At 40.8% G+C, this 22,364-nt stretch overlaps 1 protein-coding gene across 12 annotated transcripts in view; it reads right to left on the minus strand.

The window, feature by feature from the left end:
* syne2b (spectrin repeat containing, nuclear envelope 2b) overlaps nt 1-22,364 on the minus strand; it is a 437,867-nt gene that overhangs the window by 106,112 nt on the left and 309,391 nt on the right. For all 12 annotated transcript variants that reach the window (XM_039741095.1, XM_039741096.1, XM_039741103.1 and 9 more), the window contains 6 exons: nt 18,699-18,869; nt 15,715-15,848; nt 6,564-6,768; nt 4,170-4,355; nt 1,706-1,825; nt 1,103-1,257 (listed from right to left, as the gene is read on the minus strand). In XM_039741095.1, the coding sequence (XP_039597029.1) occupies nt 1,103-1,257; nt 1,706-1,825; nt 4,170-4,355; nt 6,564-6,768; nt 15,715-15,848; nt 18,699-18,869 (971 nt within the window). The remainder of the gene's footprint in view (nt 1-1,102; nt 1,258-1,705; nt 1,826-4,169; nt 4,356-6,563; nt 6,769-15,714; nt 15,849-18,698; nt 18,870-22,364) is intronic.

A 22,364-nucleotide genomic window follows, 5' to 3' on the forward strand; every position in this document is an offset into this window, starting at 1 on the left:
GGCCTAAATCTCTGAAACAGTTCCTCGAGCCTTCCCACCTGCACTCTCCAATGCCAAAATGAGGCCTTGCCTCCCAAATATAACAATCTCACTTTATAGGAGTTGTGTTTCCACATGTCTAATTTATGTTTATTATGTTCATTTTATGTTTATATTGTTGTTCATTTAGTTTCTTGTTGTCACAGCATCTTCTGCTATGTTCCTTGTGTTTTGTGAGTGGTCCCCAAGATGAGGGGCCACCTGCTCATCACTGTCAAGGGACTGTCCACAGCCCTATAAAGGCTGACGTAAACCCATAGTTCCTTGCAGTTCATTGAAAGCAATGCGTTGGTCAGTTTTGTTGGTATTTGTAATATGTGTTGAGCTTTTATTATTAATGGATTTTTGACTCCTTTCAGTCTGTTTTTTCAACCATTCTTTGAATTGTGTCCTGTTTGCTTCAAGATCGTTTTTATAGGCAACTGTTTATGCCACTTGTGCTCCTTGGAGATTAACTTTTGATACAAAGCATTTTTTTGTGCAAACAAATCCTTGTATTTATAAAGATTCTCTATTGCCTTCTTTGTGTCTAGCTGGGGTTTGACAATCCAACCAGCCTTCTTCCTAGTGGGCATTTTTGAGACTTTGTGGTTAGGTTCCTAACAATAGGAGCACTCAAAGGGAAGAAAGATTACCTAATTGAGAAGGTAGATGACACAAAGGCAAAAGGAGCACATTGCAGAGGACACACTGTAAGGGAATAAACAGTATCAATAAAGCACTATAAAAAAAAGTGACAAGCATTGTGTGGAGTGTAGGATACTGCCACAGATGACATGAGCACTGCATAGTGTGATTGCTGCACCAGAGAGAGAATGGATACCATGTAGGGACACTAAAACAGGAACATGGACATCACATAGGTGCAGTGCCGGTGCCAGGTTATTTTGTACCCTAGGCCAATCTGTTCGGTAGCTAACCCGTGCGACTGGGGTTTTCCACCTTATGATCTGTGCCCCAGGCGAATGCCTAATTCGTCTTAATAGTAGTAAGTACCAAGAGGAGGTTGGGGCAACAGAAAAGGTATGGAGGCTGCATCGGGGTATGGACACCAGCTCATTACCTGCAGCTTTGCACTGCCTGAGAGCAGATCTGTAGCCACTGCCTGTTCAATGTCTGCACGGCCTTGATCTGTGCGTCTTTCACAGGAGTCTTGTAAATGAGCTCATTTAGACTCTCCAGTTCAGGGGACAAAGAGTTCAGTCTCCGCAAGTGAGCCTGCCAAGAAAATCCAATTAAAATGTTACCGAAAAAAAAAAAAGAAGAATGAAGAATGATGACTCCCACACTGTTCTTCATCAACTTCCTTTAAGAACTGGCAAACTAAAGCAATGTTTTAAATACATTTCAATTACATTGTCAAAAGAAAGCTGAATATTTACAACACCACAAAGAAGCCAGAAAAAACAATACCGCTGTCAACCGGAAAGGTTTCTGAAAGACTAAGCTTTAATGAGAAACTTTTAAAAAATTATACTTTTTTGGAATTAATATTAGCACAAAATCAAGTGATAGCTAACAGCAGGTAGAGTGCAGTACTGTTACTAATATAGTGTCTTGCTGATGACATTACAGGTGACTGTACTACACCCCTGAGAAGTCTTTTAATGAATTTTTTAGGCTTTGTTTAGGAATCAAAGAGACATCAAGTTTAGACATTGCTGACCTTGGCTTCATTCAGACTGCATGGTCCTTCAACACTCTTCATCATGCCTTCGGTCTCTTTCAAGCGATTCTCCAAAGAAGCTAAGAAGGTGCCAAACTGTTCAATCTGGTCAATCTCTCCCTGTGTTAGAATCCAGTATGGATGTTAGATAATTGGTAATACAATTCACTTTCCTGCATGTTGTAACAGCCTACTTGTCCTTTCTTCCTTCCATCCTTCTCATCTAATCCAGAGCTTAGTGTGGGGACAACAGTCCTGCAGCCAAACTATAATATTATGGTTTTTATTGATATTGTGTTGTTTATTAATTGTATTATTATGTTTTATGTTAAGTGTATAGTTAGTGTTTCTTGTTCCTGGCCCTGCCTTTTGCATGTGAAGCTGAAGGAGGCAGCGACGCCTATTTAGGTAGATCGAACACTGGCATTACTTAAGCCAAAGCTGGAGATGGAATAATAGCTTCATTACTGTGCTTTGTGACTTTTGATTACCATTCTTGATTTTGTGCTTCATGCTTAGATTCTCATCCCTGTAATCACTATAAGGTGCTGTCTATTGGTTTCTGACTTGGATTTTGATTGCTTTGAGTTTTGCCTTTTCAGCAAATTCTGTTTTTTTACCTTTTAACTTGACTTAGCTTTTTGTTATTCCTTTTCTGTAAATACTATAAAGGCACCTTGTTTTGCTGTCCTTGTGATCAGAGCCCCCTACTCAGCATTCCTGGACATTTTGAACTTTTGACACCTTAGCCCCATTTTTGTGCCTGTGCAGGCAGGGAAGCTTGCCATTTGAGATTGGGGCTAGGCTGCCTAGGTGTGAGCAGGGCCATCTTAACAGCATTATAGGCCCGTGCGAAAAGCAGTGCACTGGGACCCCTACCTACACAACCACTCAGCAAGTCACAACATACATAGATTAGCATGGGGCCCCCTGGGCAACTGCCCAGCATGCCCATGCTTTAAGATGGCCCTGGGTGTGATGCCTATTTAGTTTAATCAGATCTAACTAAATGGGGGTAAAAATACATGGGAGAATGTTTTCTGAATATTTTGCTTGAGTATACATTTTTCGGCATACTTTCACTTTTACTTCACTACATTTTCAAACACAAATGGTTACTTTTACTCTGAAATATTTCATTAGATGTGTTTGTTGCTGCAATATTAAACGAGAAAACAATTGGGCTATGTAAACACATACAAAGCTTTACTCATTCAATTGTTTAAAATACAGGCTTCCCCTGCTTTATGAAAATTTGTATAACAGAAAAATCTAATCTGATGATCTATGCAGCCATTGCAGCCTCCAGAATGGGGCGGGGCTGGACGTTGGTGATGCGTAATCCCAGTCTCAGTTAATTCGTTCAAACACAGCCCTCACAGTAGCCTGCCAAACGGGTAGGGGCTGATCTGCAGACTACAATGAGGTGCACTTTTGCATTCCTCTGCTGGGGTTCACTCACCTTGTCACATGTGCTGCTCACCTGTCTTTCTGCATTACCTGGGCATTATATCTCCAAAAAAAGATGGAAGTAAAACCGAAAGGAAATTCCGTTAAATGTGAAATTAGAAATGTCCAGGTGAAGCGCATTATTTAATATTTTATAATGAAGGGCAATGCCTTAGTAGGGTTTGTATTGATGACCAATGTTGTTATTAAACTAATTCTGCCAATTTTCAAATAGTTCGGTGTTATTTGAACAAAAATGGGGGGTCATTCTTAGGACCAAACTAACGTATAAAAATGAATTCCATTTAAATTAATTGTATTTGGGTTATGAACATTCACTTTATGAGGGATTTTCAGAAATGGATTAGCTCCTTCTTAAAGTAGGGGAAGCCGCAAGCCTCTCCTATTAGTGGCTTCCTCACACAATCATTAAGATGTCTCCTCATGTTGCAGTCTTATGCTTTGGTGATTGTAATACAACTCACACACAAAGAGATGGCAGTCTGAATTATTTTACGTTTGTAAGAATTTTTTGACTATACTGTATATAAAACAGATAGAGAGAGAGAGAGAGCCCACATTTACGTGCACTTTTGATAGTTAAGTACAGGAGAGTAAAACTTGTACTTGAGTAGTTTGCTCGTGGACAACTTCTACTTTTACTCGAGTCATTTTTCCTCTGCTTTTATGGAAGTATGGCTCTCGGGTCCTTCATATAACACTGCTGGTTCACTTTATCCCCTTCCTGTTTAGGCCATCCCAGCCATTTCTGTTCGCTCTTTGCTCTGTACTCCTTATGGATTCTTTCACTCTTTGTACTATTGTGGTTTCTGCTTATATTATTCCATTTTTTACACCAGTTATTCTCGCTGTTTCAATTTGCACAACTACATCCTATTATTCCTTTCCCACTTATAAAGTGATTATTTTTCACTTTCACAAATGCAGCACTTAATTTATTAATTTTTCTGGATTCTCACATCACCTTCTGATCTCAATGTTATTGTCATGTTACCTGCAGCTCAGACAGCTTCTTTTGTAGGGACTTGTGCAGCAGCGCGACACGCTTAGAGAGATTTGCACTCTCAGATTTAATAAAGGTGTCAGCTTCAGAAGATTCTCTTTGTCTTGTAACGTCTTGCGACAGCTTTAGCTTGCCAGCCATATTGTTCTTCGTATCTTCTGTTCGGCTGAGGAGGTCCTAGAATTAAAAAAAGGCTTTAGGGCTGATGGTCTCCATAATGTCAAGGGCAATTTATAGCACTTTTAAAAATATACTCCTTGAGGAGACTCACACCCACCCGATGCCCCTTTCATGCCATTTGTCTACTGGAGCAGGGTGATGAGGTGAGCTCGTGCAAAGCCCTCTGTTAAGGCTCACTAAACCTATGCATGGCCTCACTGTTAATGGAGGTCCATTGTCTGTGAAGCTCCAAAGTCCACTCAGCCATGTATAGACACATGACCTTATCAAAAGTGACAGGAAAGACATGTTAGGGAGAAAGCTTGGCGCTTACAACTTCTCTTGCCATATATTTCTAGAGTTATGCGACCATATCTTTATCCAGGGAAGAGAAATATTGCGACCATCTGACTACTAAACGGTGATGCCCACCATGAGCTCAAAGGTTTGCTTTAGAAAATTTGCAATAAATTCTTTCTCTTTTTTTGAGTAATTAGTAAAACCCCTGAACTATTTGGCTCCATTTTTAGCACTGGAATGGTTACAGTGATGTGTCCGGTTGGTTAGTGCTGGCGCACTTAATTCTCTTATGGGGGTCTTATTACATGTTTAATCATGATCAGTGATAAAATGAGCCTGAGGAGTGTGGTGGCATGGTGGTAACATTAGTGCCTCACAACTCCTGAAGAATTCAGGCCCAGTCACTGTCTGTACAGAGTTAGCAAGTACTTCCCATGTCTGTGTGGGAATTCATATCTAAAAATGAAACAGACGAAACACTATAATTACCGCATATACTTGCGTTTAAGTTCTTCCATGGATAAGTCAGGCCTTGATTTTACCGTATAATTTCTGGTATTTTATAATGTCGGTCATATAAGTCGAATGCAGAAAATCTATGTATTGTGCCTACATGACCACACGGTAATACCCAAACTATTCCGAAGCGATGTTTGCATTGATTTGTGTTTTTTGTATCTCACACCCTCACACACCTTCACCGTTCAATCAGAAGAAAATATGAAGCTGGTTTTAATTTAAAAATCGTTAAAGTGCAAAAATATTCGATGTGTCTGAGAAACTGGTGTGAGACTGGAGGAAGCAAGAAGATGAATAAAAAAAAATGTTGTATTGTTGAACGGGTGTATAAGTCGGGGTCTGATTTTATGATCGATTTTTCATGTTTCAAGTCATCAACTTATACACAAGTATATATGGTAAATAGAAAAGATAGATTTGGATTATAATTGTAAATATGGTTAAGGAAACACTGTCATTCCTCTGAAGTACCTTTCCAAATCACTTCAATTCTCTGTTGGGTTTCCAAGTTTTGTTGTATTATGTGAGGGATATTTAAAGTGGGTATATAACTAGTTTGTGATAATACTTTGTTTTTACATATGTTGATTGAATTGTGTTTACTACTTTTATTGTAATCCTATGCAAGTGATTTTGAGAAGTTGTTTGCCTTATATATTAAAAAATTACTTTTGCTTTATTAAAAAAATCATATAGTGGAATTGTATACTTTGACAGTTTTTTCTTGTACATTCATTGATTATTCTGTAAATATAAGGTATCTTATTTTGGTTCCTGCTTACTCATTTTTCGGTTCCTTTCCCAGTAACCAGGTTTCATTACACCTTTCATTTTTCTGCTAATGATTGTTCTATTCTGTGTGGGGGTTTCTCCAACAAGTCCAATCCCCCCATCCCACCTTAGCTTTTTAACAAACTGACAGTTAGGGGGATTAACTGGGAACTTTGAATTAGCCAATGTGAGTAAGTGTGGGTATGTGGTGTGCTCAGTGATGGACAAGCACTCCACCCAGGATTGGTTCCTTGCCTTCTCAGTGACGCTGCCAGTGAAGGCTCATCAACCAGGGTTGTCTTAACAGCGCCATAGGCACCCAGGCAAAGTAGTGCTCTCGGGCCACAGTTTTGACAGCAAAACAAAAACATACACAGGCATCAGAAACTACGCTCCTGGGCCCCCCAGGCAGTGCCCATTGGGCCCATACATTAAGATGGCCCTGCCATCAACTCTCAGCTTCCATAAGATAGTTAAAAAATGGATGAATGATTTATTTTTCTGTGAATGAAAGGCACTATAAGCTATAATTTTCATTTAAACTTATCACCTTAACACTTTCCTGGCAATCAACACTGAGCAACAAAACCTCATTGGAAATACAGTACATCGGCAAAGAAAGCATGCCGCATTCACCTTTACGGCCTCAACTTTGCCTTGAAGGTCCAACATGGTGCTGTCCTGGCCAGCCTCAAAAGTCAGCACCTTCTGGCAGTCGTCCTCAAGCCTGCCGAGTTGGGCCTTGTGCTCTGCACACAACTCCTCGCACTTCTGCCTGAGCCGCAGCGACTCCTGAGTTCTGAACATCCGGTCCACAAGGTCATCATTGACTGCTGCCCATCTGGCAAAGGAATGAGAGACAAAGGAAGTTGCCAGTGTATCTGCCCAAAGAGCTTATTCATGTTATTTTAATAATAATAATAATAATAATAATAAGTTACATTTATTGGGTGCCTTTCACAAACCCACGGTTGCTTTACAGAGTAAAAAAAAAAAAAGATGACAAAAGTTCGTAGAAAAGGAAAGTTTTCAGTTGAGATTTAACAGTGTGCAGAAAGAGGAGCAATCTCGGAGAGACTGAGGAAGAGAGTTCCATAGTTTAGGGGCTATAGCACTGAAGACCTGCCTCCCAGGATGGAGAGTCTGGTGCATGGACAGTAAGGAGATTACTGCTCGAGGATCTGAGAGAGTGACAAGGAGTGTATGGAGCTAGGAGCTGAGTGAGGTAGAGAAGGGCAAGATTATGTAGAGCTTTGAAGGTGAGAAGCAGAATCTTGAATTTAATCCTTGATGGAACCGGTAACCAGTGAAGCTGGGAGAGAACAGGGGAGATGTGAACAAAACGCTTTGTGTGGGTGAGGACTCTGGCTGCAGAGTTCTGAATATACTGTAGCTTCTATATAGATTTTGCAGGGAGGCCAACGAAGAGGGAATTACAGTAATCAATACAAGACATTATAAAACAATGAGCTAGAGCTTGAGCATCACTAAAGGACAGAAATGGACGGAGGCTTGGCAGTGTTACAGAGATGATAGAATGAAATGTTGGAAAGAGACCTAATGTGTAGCTCAAAGTTAGGTGACGAATCAAACAAAACACCAAGATTTCTGCGAACAGGAGCAGGTTTGACAAGTGTACCATCAACAGAAACAGAGAAATTGGATGACTTAGAAAGCTGGGATTTTGGACCAACCAGTAACACTTCAGTTTTAGTGGAATAAAGTTTGAGAAAGTTATTTTCCGTCCATAGCTTAAGATCAGTGATGCAGTCAGTGAGTATGCTGGGAGATTTATCTGTAGGGGTGTCTGTACTAAGATATAAATGTATGTTGTCTGCATAACAGTGGAAGTTATGGCCATGCCTGCGAATAATCTGACCCAAAGGAAGGATATAAAGTAGAAAAAGTAATGGTCCAAGGGCTAAACCCTGAGGGACACCACGTGACACAGTAAGGTGGAGGATTTATATTGTCCGAGTGTGATAAACTGTTACCTATTAGAGAGATATGATGGGAGCCATTGAAGGGCTAAGCCAGAGATGCCTACAGCAGAGAGACATGACAGGAGGATTTTAGAATGATAATTAATCAAAATGGCACATGTTTTGGAAATTATCATCTATGGTTGCAGGCTGTGTCTCAGACAGATTGAGAAAAAGTAGAACCAAAGAACCATTTTGACAAGAACAGACTATTCAGCCTAACATAGTTCATCAAGTCTCTGTTCATCTAACTTTAGCAAAATATCACCCAGTCGAGTTTTAGATTATAAGGAAACCAATTTTAAAGTATTCAGACTTGTCACACCAGTAGTACTGGAGGGAAATTAGGGAAGAAATATCTCCTTGTCACTAAGAGACTGGAAACAATGTCTCCCATTCGTGCTCTTGCAGGACCTTGTAGTTTAAACATAAAGAGAAAAGAGGAGGAAATGATTCCTAGTTATACACTATTCAAATCTGCCATATCAGATTTATTAAAATACTGGAAAGAATGTCTCCAAGTAATACCCTGAATGGATTGGTAAGTTCATATATTCTATTCTATTCACTTTTACTCAAGGCAAATTGGCCCTCGCTGATATGGTGGGAAACTGCAGAAGGTGTATTCACCATTTATACTCTGAGGGGGGAAAAAAGTCGCACCCCCACTTCTGTCAAGCTGATCACCTGAGTTACACTGCGAAAATGAAGACAAAACATTTGCTATTCAAACTTCAGCAACAGTGGTGAGATAAACACAGCATAATACAAAATGGGCAGGGGAACCTCTTGGAGAGACTGGGCTGGTCTACCAAAATGTAATGTGAAAGCATATAAGAAACACTGGCCACTCATCTTAAATACACTGAGATCATGCTTTATTCCAACTTCCTTTCATGTTTGTCAGCTGATGATAACTGGAATGTCAGAGAAACAAAAAAAGTTGCAAATGTACCACAACTAACTCGGCTAAGTCAGTGGAACAAAGAAGACGACCAAAAGCCGTACACCATCAAACCAGTCACCTCACATGTACTGTCAAACTGAAATCAAGTGAGTCACTGGGATTGACCCTGAGGTGCTCAAGGAGGTTAGTGAGTGCTTAAATAAAACCTTGACACGTATTTTTCAAAAATCATTGAGAACTGGGGTTTTTGAAAAGCTGGCCAACTCAAGTAACAATGGAGTTTACCATGCATCAGGGGTAAATGGCAATGGAAGGACTTGAGTGCTCCCTTTTTACAAGCTTTGATGAATGCTTTGCTTGCTCTGATGGGTCCCCAGTTTACAGTTCAAGCAGATACTCCAAAATGGCCAAATAAAGGAGACTGACAGCAAACCTATGAGTAACTGCTATCCCATCTAGAGATGATTCTTGACAGTGCCCATTATTTCCAGGGTAGTCTCCAGGGCTGGGTGAACCCTGGGAAATGGAAGGAATTATGAAGGAAAAGATTGAGCAGCACATGTCAATAATTGGGATATCAGTGAGCAGTCAGCAAGGGTTTAGATGGGAGATCTCGTGTTTCACTAATAGGCTGAAATTCTATGAGTACGCAACAAAAGCAGATATTAAAGAGGTGTATATGAAATTATTTCACTTGATTTTCAGAAAGCTTTTGTTAATGTCCCATATGGGAGGCCACTGATCAAACTAAAACAAGTAGGAGTTCAAGTCACATCATGCAAAGGAATGGCAAGAGCACGGGGTTATGGGAAGTGGAACTTTAGATGACAGATAACGTGGTCTTCTACAAGGATCAGTCCTGGGACTTTCTAATCTAATCTATATATATAAAATCCTAAGCCTAAAAATGCAATGGTGATACTATATTTTTATGTCACATTTCTTGTCACGCTTTAAATCGGGCTTATTTTAAAAAACACATATACAGTATATGTTCGGTATCATTCTTTTCAGAATTTATCAAACTTTAATGTGATGTTGTTAGATTTTCCGATTCTTATTCCCTTTTTAAATTGTAAACTAAAAAATATCAAGAACCTACGTCTCACGAGATGGGACTTTAACCACGCCTGGGGCCGGAAATAAAACACAAAGAGTAGAACAGATGCTCTTCAGGCTTTTAAATGTTCGAAGTGCCGTGAGAGATGCAGATCATGCAACACGGCAGCAGCAGCAAGCCAGCAGCTGATCGAACAAAAAGGAGATAAAAAAAAGTATTTGTTTCCCATATTATCACCATTTAAGAGGGGGTTTTGGAGGAGCGACTGTGTCTCCTTGGGGTGCATTCAGCCCCCTTCTTCACAACATAAGTGGCAGAGATGCGAAGTGGCTGGCAAGCAAAGCGAGCAGGGGGGGAACCCCCTAGTATATATAAATTCATTTAATAACATAGACATAAAAAACTGGTTAAGCTGATGCTAAACTAGTTGGAAAGGCAGATAATCTAAAATCAGATTAATCATTATGGAAGGACCTGGACAAATTTGTCAATAAAAAGAGTTAACAATCAGAAGAATGAATATACAATTGGGGTCTTAAACCTGAAAGTACAACTTGTGAGAAGAATCAATGAATCATCATGGATTCGCTGCTATCTACATCCAGACATTGTACCGAAGCGATCAAGAAGGCTAATAGGATGTTAGGTTGTAGAGCACAATGTGTGGAGTGCAAATCAAAGGGGGTTATGCTTAACTTATACATCACACTGGTGAGGCCTCATCTGGAGTACTTTGTATAGTTTTGGTCTTTGGGCTACAAAAAAAAAAACCATAGCAGCAATAGAGAAAGTTCAGAGAAGAGCGACTAGAGATTGAGAAGTTTGAGCTATTAGGAAAGAACGAAGGAACTGAAATTATGAAGGAAATTAGTACAGTGGATCCCATTTGTCAGTTTAAACAAGCTCTTCACAAAATCCTGGAGGCAAAGATAGAAACCCATCAAGGGTAGTTTTCACACAAACATTGTAAAGTTTCTGTTCAAATATAAAACCATACTATGGACAAAAAGTATGTTACCAAGTTTTGTTGCAGACTGTAGCATTTTAGGGGACTTCAAAACTTGACTCAATGTTCTTTTGGAGAAACAGATACAGTATATGCAGCATTGACAAGACCTGATGCGAGGAACAGCCTGTTCTCATCAAAATGTTCTAACCACTCATATTCTACCTAAATTGGTGAGCTTAGATTTACTAAGAAACTCAAGAGAACATGTCACCCATTCATACCCCTGACAGTTCATACATGCAAAAAGAGAAAAAAGTGCCTAACCATATGCTGATTGGACCAGTCATGAAACAAACTCTAGAAAACAGAAGATGAAATATCCACCATTCCTAGTCCATGCGCTAGTTGGCGAGAAGCTGGACAGGCAATGTGTCCTTGATATGAGACTCATCCTAAGTGAATGTTGACCTCCATATCGCACACAATTCACGAGGATGCTTCCTTCATCACTATTGTTGATTCACAAAGGCACAAATCTATTTTTATATTAATTGTAAAAAGTTTATTTTTTAATAGTAAACAAAATCTTCACAACCCCACAGGGTTTGGGGTAGTTAATGTAGCATACAAAATGGGGGAACCCATTCTAGCTTTGGGGGTGGATGTCAATATCTTCTGCAAATTAAGTTCAATTCGGTTTATTTTTGTATAGCACTTGGCTGAGTGTTGTGACAATTTCACAGGTAGGTACAAGTACAAAATTTACAAATTACTGGTTACATAATGAGTACTCATAAAGACACAGATGTGTTTTAACAGAGTCATGGGCACCAAACATGGGTTTGATGTCCTGGCCGGGACGGTTCACGATTCCTTACCTGGTCGGGAGGTCAGCATACTGGAGAGACAAGGAGAAGCAACCTGTATCATCTATTTGCTCTGTCAACACAATAGGTGGCAGCCTCCCTAGGCTAAGTTATCTGCAGGGAAGTCTTGGAATTGAAGTTCCATAGGACAGTCCTTCTGGCACATGGGAGAGCTACAGGAGAATGCTGCCCCTACTTCAAGGGGCTTCTGTTTCATGTGGAAGTGCTTCCGTCAGGCAGTGCTCTGGCACTGGGAACACTTCTGGGTCTAAGATAAAAGAAGATGCCCAACTTGCCTCTCAGAGACGGAGTTGGGAGGAAGGGGGTAACACTCTATAAGGAGGTGTGTAAGGCATCAAGGTTCTATTATTCTCTACAGGTCTGGCTTATAGTATCAGTTAAGGCTGTATTGTGAAATAAAATAACTTTATTTTAATAAGGAACTGTGTCTGTGGGACTTGTGTGAGGTGTTCGGTACCCCCTGGTGGTCACAACATGCAGGAAAACAAACTGTTGGTATTTTGCACCTGATTAACATAAATCGAGTTCAGCAAAATCTGTCCATTAAAGAAATTATGAATTTTTATAAATTTCTGCCCCATTTTATTTCTATAACACTTAACATGCACACGTACCGGTCCCGGTACATAACTACGATTGGACGACGTCACAGCCATGTGTGCATGCCCCTCTGTCATGCACCTCGACATACTACACATCAAATGAAAATTCAGAGTCTCGTCTTTCCGATGATATAAACCATTTTGACACACAACAACCACAGCACTGACACTAAATCCTTTTTTACAGAGAAGTAAATACTTTTAAGAGTTGACTTTTCCTACCTTTGACTACCTTTGAAGTCTCTCTGCAAGTCAAACATCTATATTTCCGAGCAATATTGATCTCATTCTGTCTGTAAGGCTCCAGGGAATATAATTCAGTAAAACGATTAGGTCCAAAACACACGATAGATCCTCAAAGGGACAAAACTCCAGAAAACGTTTCTTAACTTGAGACTAGCTCCGACATTTTTTTTCATTTCTATTGGTCATATCAGACGTAATTTGTTTCTGTCGGCAATAACCATGCTAAAGCATGTTACACGGAAGTGTTAGCTTCTGATTGACACCTAAGTTGGCCAATTACGAGGGTGCTGGGGGGTGACTGGCACCTCGTATAGCCAACGAGTGTCACAGACAGCTGAACGATGACGCACAACTCCAAACCCTGGTAGAATCTACCAGTTTGATTGGACGCTGTGAGTGACACTCCAAACTTACAGCCAATGAGCAGCTGAGCACGCCGATATGTAACTTGCCATGCCAACTTGTAAACAAAACCGATCGGAGCTGCGTGAAGCTGGCATTTGTGCCAGTCTGCAGACTTGGTGCGTGGTTTTTATTGTGATTTCACCTAGTTTTTTCGCATTTTAAATATGGATAAAAGTACAGATATACGTAAATACACTCTCGATTAAGTAATAGAGGCATGTACGCGGCGGAAAGAGATCGTTCGTGCCAGGAGACGTCTAATGGCAGAGAGCGTCATGTGACACGCCCTTGTGCTTTCTGCCTGCTAGTGATTGCTACAATCAGTGGCACATGGAAAAACATTGAGCTGTGTTGTAACAGTTTGTAAAAAAATGTATATAGTTTGTGTTCATTTTATTAAAAAAGTAAAAATAAAATATATATATTTTTTGGCCCATAAGACTTGTTTTGACTATTTTTATATTGAAATGTGTATTTTTTATTGTTTTTAGTATGGAATATGAATTTCCATAACTAATAGTGTGACACTGTGTGTAGATATAGATTCCTTTAGGTGTAAGCTTTCAGTAGAGCCCTCATTGATATCTGTGGGTTGAAGCATTCAAAAGTTATTACACTTTTTCCATACGTTCCAAAATGTGGATAATGGATAAACCATAGGTCCCTCTAAAAAGCACCTGGACATGCCCACATAAAAACTGGTGTAAAAAATGTCATTTTTACAGGTATTCTTTTCAAATTTGAAATGTGAGTAGTCAACAAGTTATTCTGTTGGTACATAGTGTGTTTCTGTCCCCACCTACCTACTGCAGCTATAGAGGCCTTTATTTTCACAAAAAAACTTAGGCGAGAACAAAAAAATTCATTTTTTCTGTGAGTTCTAATGTGCATAACTTTTGATCAGTCACACCTACAGTGATTCTGACTACTAAGGGTGAAACTAGAGAATGTTACCTTTACAAAGAGACCAAACATGTGTTTATACTCCAGATAGTTCAATAACAGCAACGATTCTAATTTGGAGAGGTCAAATTACAAGCGATTTAGCAAAAATGACCCCGCTTGATAAGTTAATAATGAAACTTTAACCTTTTCATGCCACGTTTTGCATCGAAGGGTGCTTCCTTGATGCCTGAGATCACTTTTTACGCATCACCTTATAGCATATTGGAAGAAGCACACTTAAGATCGCAGGCTTTCAGTATAGATTTGTCTCTTCAAAAATAATTACTATGGAAAAAAAAATTGTTTCAGGACTGAAGGATTCAAACTAAGAATTCCAGAAGTATGGTTTTTGCCTTGATCTCCATTAAAAGTTTGCTTGATCGAGTTACCCTTTTCTGCTCTTAAGACTACAATTTCTGCTTAGTGTTTTCGAATGTCTGCCACCCAAGAGACACATAACAAGCCATTCGCTCTTTTCTACTTTTTTAACGACGCTCATGCTGGTCACACGATGATGTGATGAGCTTCTAAAGGTTATGCTAAAACCCAGTGAATTAAGACTAAGTTCACAATATTGAAATGACTTTTTCTGTTAAGTCTTTAATTAAGCTCAATATACACCGTTTTACCTCTATTGAGTATTTCTGAATTTATTACTTTTCTTTGATAATCTTTGTCTCTGGCTGAAGAATGTTATTACTTAAATCTATCTTTATTTTTAGCACAAAACAAAAAAAAAGTAAATGTCATCCAAAGAATGATTCAAAAGGTAAAAGAAACACTAAAATCCAGCAAAGCTTCTGAAATGACAGGCCCTCTGAATTGTTCGAGCAGCAATTGCTCTATTTTTGCCTTGACAGTTACATGACTCTCGTTTAAGATGTCAGAGACAGAGATCGACAACATAATGGAACCCAGAAACTTCAAAACGGGGGAAAAAGTCCAGAAAGTTCTTTTGAGTATTGTAATCAGCATGGAAGAAGTAGTTGAAAGGCCTTCTTACAGCCCCCTGGGGTGTGTATTTGGTGTAATGGACAACCTGAAGAGAGCGGCATCCCAACTGGGACTGAACAAGAACCCTAACCCCACTGGGAGGCCAGTACAATGGAAGGAATGGGGGAGATGAGTACTGATAAATATTTTCTCCACCAATACGCTAGGTGGTAGCCTCCCTGGATTTGGATTTCCACACGGATACCCTCAGGGCATGCTGGGAGCTGTAGTCCCGTGGGACAGTCCTGTTGGGTTTCATAGGGTCTGCCAGGGGGAGCTGATGGGATTCACAACCCATACTTTTTGGGACTTCCAAATGACCCGGAAGTACTTTCTGTGCCCTAACATGGGAAGCACTCCCAGGTCCAAGATAAAAGAGACCACTTGACCTCATCCAGGCGAGTAGTAGAAGGAAAAAGCTCGTCTGGAGGAGTAAAAAAACAGAGATTATGTTGGTTTATGGACTGCCTTTGAACAAGGTACTGTAATTGGTGTGAATAAACATTTAACTTATGCTGGAACTGGTGTTAATGACGTTGTGTCCAAGGTTCGCAGTGCTGCAACACCCCCTAGTGGTCACAGTGGGCACATAGGTCTGAATTATGAGGGTGTGAGCAGACTAAGTGGAAAGACTGATGATCAGATGATTGGGGGACAAGTGACGCCATTGGAAACAGAATGGCATGGAATGTGGGGAGCCAAGGAGCAGAGAATGGAAACACAGCAGAATGGCTAAAACTGGGAACGGAGCCCTAAAAAGTGGGAGAAAGATGAAGCTTGTAGTGGCAGTGAAGCACATATGAGCTTTTACCGTCTGCGTGCCACCTGGAGGTTTTCACTGAGAAGGGCAACTGCTGAAGGTCTGCAGTGGATGCTCAAGCGGGTAAACTGCTCGCTCAGATGGCTCCAGGATTCCTCGCTCTTCTCGGCCTCGGCCTGCAGGGACTGCAAAGAAGAAGGCAGTGAGTGTCAGCAAATGATGGACTGCAAGCAAATCCTTTACTGATCAGGTGAACCAGTTGTCTGTTTTTCCAGTGTGGTTCCTCTTTGATTTTTGGTGATTTATCCAGACCTGCTATTTGAGATTCGCTCAAGTATGACATACAGTATGAAAAAAGTAAAGCAAATGGGAGACATTGTCATGATAAAGTACCTGTAAAAAGAATCATGGAAGTTGGAAGTTTTCACATTTTATTGTTATACAACATGGAATCCCTGTTAATTTATTTTGGTTTTAATGGCACTAATCAACAGATTGGCTTGTTAATGTCAAAGTGAAAAGAGATCTCTGCAAAATGATCCAAATGAATATAAATATAAAATACAAAATAAGAGATCACATAAGTATTCACCCCATCGTGTCAAGTATTCAGTAGCCATGACACCCTTGTGTCTGTGTGCTCGGGTCTCTCTTTATCAGCTTTGTAAACCTGGACCCTGTTCCCCATTCTTCTTGGCAAAGCTGCTCAAGCTCTGTCGGGTTGCATGGGGATTGTGCGTCAATAGTCAATTATAAAGTCCATCCATAGATCTTCAGTTGGATTGAGATCCAGTTAATGTCACTGTTTTGAAGCTATTCCTGTGTAGCTTTTTCTTTCTGCATGGGGTTCTCGTCTTGCTGGAAGGCAAGTCTTCACCCAAGGCACAGGTTTCTTGCTGACCTCATCAGGTTTTCATCCAGGATTTCCCCTCTACTATCACAAGCCTCTCAGAGCCTGCTGCAGAGAAACATCCCCACAGCCTGATGCTGCCACCACCATTCTTCAAGGTGGGGATGGTGTGTTTTTGACATAGTGTAGTGTAATACAGCATTCAGTCTGATGGCCAAAAAGTTCAATTTTGGTCTCATCAGACCATAGAACCTTCTTCCAGTTGACTTCAGAGTTTCCCATGTACCTTCTACCAAATTCAATCTGAGATGTCATGTCTCTGTTTTTTCTCTTTGCAATCCTCCCAAAACGCTGTGACTGAAGAAGTACCTAGACAATAGTTGCTGTGTGAACAATCTCTTCAGTCTGGGCCTCTGTAGCTTGTAGCTCCTTTGGAGTTGTCAAATGACTCCTGGTGGCCTCCCTTACTGGTTTTTTTCTTCTTGGACAGTCGCTTGATGTTTGTGAATGGCCCGCTTTAACAGAATCACAGTTGTGCCACACTCTTTCTATTTTTCATGACTGATTTAACTGAACTCCAAGGGATATTCAGTGACTTGGAGGTTTGCTTGTGTCCAACCCCTGACTTGTGCTTTTCACGGAGTTGCTTGGAGTGTTCTTTTGTCTTCATTGCGTAGGTTAGACCACCATACTGACTGATCACAACTCAGACCTCCCAGATCAGGTGTACAGTATTTATACTTCAATCAATGGAAACTCCAGACCGGTGGTCTTCCACTGAATTAATTCTGTGACTTCTAAAACCAATTCACCACACCACTGATGATTTACGGATGTCATGTTTTATATTTCTAGTTAATTCAGATCACTTTGCAGAGATTTGTTTTCACTTTGACATTAGAAAGTATTTTTCGGTTCATTAGTGTGAAAAAAGCCAAGTGATTCAATGTTTCAAAACAATAAAGAGTGAAAACTTCCAAGGGGGTGAACCCTTTTAATAGGCACTGTAATCCCCATGACATTCAACATCATAGGTGCCTAAGACTCACACAGCCCTGTTGGCATTTGAGAACCCAGTGAACGTGTAGAAGGAGACTGATTAACAATGTTGAGCTCATTAGGGGTGTCTTATTCAGACAGAAAAAGAAGCAAGTCTGGGTGTCCCACATCAGTAAGATCTCCCGGTCTGCATATTTCCACCTGCGTAACGTTAATCGTATTCGCCCCTCCCTCACTCCCTACACCACTACTATCCTTGTTCATAGCCTTATCACCTTTGTTTGGATTATTGCAATTCAACTTTCTTTGGTCTTTCTCACAGATCTCTTTACTGTATAAGCTTCGACCGGTCCAGAATTAAGCTGCCCACGTCATTTCTGGAAACCCCTCTATTCACTATATCAATCCCATCTTTCAGCAGTTTCACTGGCTTCCGGTTAAGTTCCGCATTGACTTCAAAATTCTCCTACTAACTTTTAAGGCTATCCACAACCTCGCCCCTCCATATCTGTCCGACCTCCTCCATGTTTCCATTGCCTCCTGCACCCTTAGGTCCTCTTCATCCATCCACTTGACTGGCCCCTTCGTCCATCTTACCACCATGGGGAGCAAAGCATTCAGTTGCTCTGCTCCCCAGTTTTGAAACTCACCACCATCTGAGCTTAGAAATATTGATTCATTCTCACTTTTCAAGTCTACACTTAAAACTCATCTGTTTAAGAATGCTTTTTCTCTTTGATTCTAATTGCTCTGTCTGATACTAATTTTTGTATTTTTAGTTTTGTTTATAATGTGAGTTTTATCTATTGTTTGGTGTCCTTGAGTGTTTAGAAAGGTGCCTACAAAAAATAAAAAATGCATTATTAACTGTATAATTTAGGACAATACAACCATTAGACGGCTAGCATGAGAATCATATCAGCTAACAAGCTTGGCATCTATGCCAGCATGTAAGGCTAAGTTATGGGGCATTCATAGAGTAAAGGATAGAGGAGCGACTTTCCATCTGTTGATCCATGGATAGCCTCTTGGTTGGATTTTCTCCTAAAATGCACTTTCCTTGCATAGATGTGAGACCTGATTTACCACCCAGAGGATTTGAGACTTCAGGATCAACTTTAATTTCCAGGCCATTGCTAGCCATGGAGACACATAGACTTACAGACCTAGTGACTGCCCAGCTTACCTTTAACCTCTCCGCAGTTTGTTGCAAAGCTGTTCCAGAGACAAAGTCAGATGGAATGTAATCTAGAACGTAGCGCACCCGAATGATGTCCTGCTCAACAGTGTCATACATCTTGTCAAATGCGTCCCACATCTGTGCAGCTGACTGCAGTGAAGTCTTAATCTGGATAATCTGTCAAAAGCATTGAAACATCTGGTCAGAAAGAAACTACTGTTCTAGTGACAGTCATCAGATCCACATGGGAGTTGAACTTACTGCTACATGAATGCTCAGCACAGAGGAGACACAGTGCTACTAGTGAGAGTGGTCATGGGTGTACAATAGTGGGGGAACAGTCTCAGCAATCGGCCATTCTGCTTCTCTAAAGGCAATGTCATAGTAGACTCATTTTTCAGTGATCGTCTGCCATTATTTACATAATCTTAGCCAGTAAGAGACAGTTGTGTCGTGCAGCCATGAAGGCGAGTCATCTAAACTGACATACCCAGCAAGTCACTCCAACTAGTCCATGACTCATCCTGAAGAACTCTGCTTGCATGCATGACAGCTGAAAACCAATGAAAGCCCACCCAAAAGAACAATGCATATAAATACAGTGACAAGGAAAAGAATGTGGCTGTGTTATGGTTCAGACAGGGTTCCTCTCCTGACTGGGCTTCAAATTCCTCTTTTATGTCTGTGAGGTTCATTTTGCATTCTTTTGTTAATGTTATTATTGTTGATCATGTAGTCTCTATGTGTCTATGTATCATTTACTGTATGTAATGTGTTTGAGGGGTGGTTTCTCAAATGACATGGCCACCTGCCCATCACCATCAAGGCACAGCCCCACAATGGCTGAGAAAACCTGCAGTCCCTTGCGGTTCATTGACTGTGCTGGCACTGATGGATGTCATTGTTAATTCTCTTTGAGCTTGTATGAATTACATTTTTTCAGTTTTGACTATTCTTTGGATGTGTGTATTGGAATGTGTTCTCCTCTTTCCTCTTCTTTGCCTTTGTGCTCCTCTGATCTTATTTTGTCACACGGAGCATTTTTATAAAAATAAATCCACTTATTTATAAAGGTTTGATGTTAGACCTTTTTGTGACCAATTAAGGTTTGATGGTTGTATCCCCTCTAGTTGGCATTTTGAGACATTATTGGGACTAATAGTGTTCAGGAACCCCCATTTCCTACGGCTGTTTTGGACTACATAAAGCAGAAGAGAAGCTTGTTTGATTGATGTTACATATTTTACATAACATGACAGAATGGAAAAAAGAAAAAAAAAGGTCTGAGATTATGGCTGAACTTGCTGTATCTGTTTGCAGTTCTGTTTCCTGACACTAATTGTTACTTTTGTATTTTTTCTGTTTGTTCCAGCACTCACTGGTGCTATGTGCCACTTCCCTGGTCTAAGTATACTTCAGCCACCTGAAATACTGGCCTTGAAGAGGACTCCACAAGAGTATCCTGTTAATGGTGACATATTCATGGACTATGCAATGCCAAGGGGGGTCTGGGTGGTCTGTTGACCTTTGGAACCTCACAGGTTCATTTTCTTCAACATCCCAACATCCTCAACTCCAACTGGAGGTTTTATTTTCCTGTCCTCCCTGGCAATCTATCCATAGTTTGTAATTCATCTGGTTATTAAGATTCTCCACTATTATAAAGAACTGTTCTTTACTTTTTACTTTATTTTTGTGACTACACTTAGCTATTGATATTTGGAAGCACTTTCAGCTACTTCCATGTATGAAAATATCCATCCATCCATTATCCAACCCGCTATATCCCAGCTACAGGGTCACGGGGGTGTGCTGGAGCCAATCCCAGCCAACACAGGGTGTAAGGCAGGAAACAAACCCTGGGCAGGGTGCCAGCCCACCGCAGGTATGAAAATATAGTATATAAATAAATGTGTTTGTTACTGCACTTGCTAACCCTTCATACAGCACCAGCTCCATCAGGCAGCACACTATGGCCGTTGTGAAAAGGGGCAATCAGGACTGAGCAGAAAGGCTGGTATCCAGTTGCTAAATTTGACATGGCCAGCAATTTTCAATCATGTAAACAGACATGGTCAGTGATGAGATCAGCAGCAGCGGTCAGTAAGTGTGGAATACCCAACAACTAGAAGTCACATACTGTGACATCAGCTTCAGGATCCCTCGAGGTCAGTTCACTTAGTGGTATATACAGGTCACATTGAGCCTGACCAGGCCATGCTGCCTGCTGAGTCTCACGGCTGGTCAGCTCCTCTGTACACTCATGCTATTGGAACATATTCTGGACATTTTTACAATCTTCTAGGTCTCTTATTATTAGTCTAAAATGCCACTTTTATTTAAATTATCTGATGCCTTTGTGTTATTTTGCATTGTATTCTTAAGTGTTTTGAAGGTTACTTGCTATGAAAGGCACTATGAAAAAAATAAAGCTTAAATGAATGGTTACAATTTTTGTAATTGTGCATGCATAGCTCACCTTTGACCCATAAGCATTGAAGCCAAATTAATATATTCATATTTATATATTTCTAAGACAGTGGCAGGGTTCCCATCCTGGGTCCTACCTGTGTGGAATTTGCATGTTCTCCCTGTGTCTGCGTTTGTTGCCTCTGGGTGCTCTGGTTTCCTTGTACGGTCCAAAGATATTCAGGTTGAATCGGTGATGCTAAATTGGCCCTATTGTGTGATTGGTATGTGTGTCTGTGTGTGCGTGTGTGTGTGTTCACCCTGCAATGGACTGATACCCTGTCCAGGGTTTGATCCTGTCTTGCATCCTACCCTGGGTTAGGCTCCAGTGACCCTGGTCTTGATTAAGTGGGTGAGAAAATAACGTGACGTTTAGAGAACGCTAGTGAGGCCTTACTTCTAGTACAGTGTGCAGTTTTGGTCTCTATATTACAAAAAAAGACATAGCAGCATTACAGAGAATCCATAAGACAGCAACTAGGATGATTATTGGATTAAGAAGTATGAGTGATGAAGGAGTTGAACCTTTTCCGTTTAACCAAATTGAGATTAAGAGGTGACTTGACTGAAGTGTCCGCGGTGGGCTGGCGTCCTGCCCAGGTTTGTTTCCTGCCTTGCACCCTGTGTTGACTAGGATTGGCTCCAGCAGATCCCCGTGACCCTGTGTTTAGGATAATGGATGGATGGATGGATGGATGACTGGTGTCCAAAATTTATGGAGGGAATTAGTACATTTCTGTCTCTGAGGCTAGGGATCTGCGACGACAATCAGAAGGTTACCAGTTTGAATCCTGTAAACACCAGAAGTGACTTCACTCTGTTGGGCCCTTGAGTACGGCCCTTAACCTGCAGTTGCTTCATCATGAGTACGACGTCAATCCACACCCAACCCTGCAAGCAGGTCCACCAACTTACAGGGAAAACCTTGGGGCTGGTGGCAGGATTGGCACTCCAGCCACCATTAAAACTCTTACACTGTTCCAGTGTGGTGCTGAGGAGTCACTGGCTGCAGTCGGGTCCCAATCTGGGTGTTTCATCTTGCGGTGGGTGAGGCAATGCACTGTAATCCGCGCATGCTTCCAACCTCTCTCCTCTAAGTCCAGTGGATCAAGACTGACTTTAAAATGAGTCCAACAAGAACATGGGGACACAGTTGGAAACTTGTTAAGGGTTAATTTCACACAAACTTCAGGAAATTTTTCT

Source organism: Polypterus senegalus, chromosome 18 (assembly GCF_016835505.1).
Source record: "Polypterus senegalus isolate Bchr_013 chromosome 18, ASM1683550v1, whole genome shotgun sequence".
Lineage (NCBI taxonomy): Eukaryota > Metazoa > Chordata > Cladistia > Polypteriformes > Polypteridae > Polypterus > Polypterus senegalus.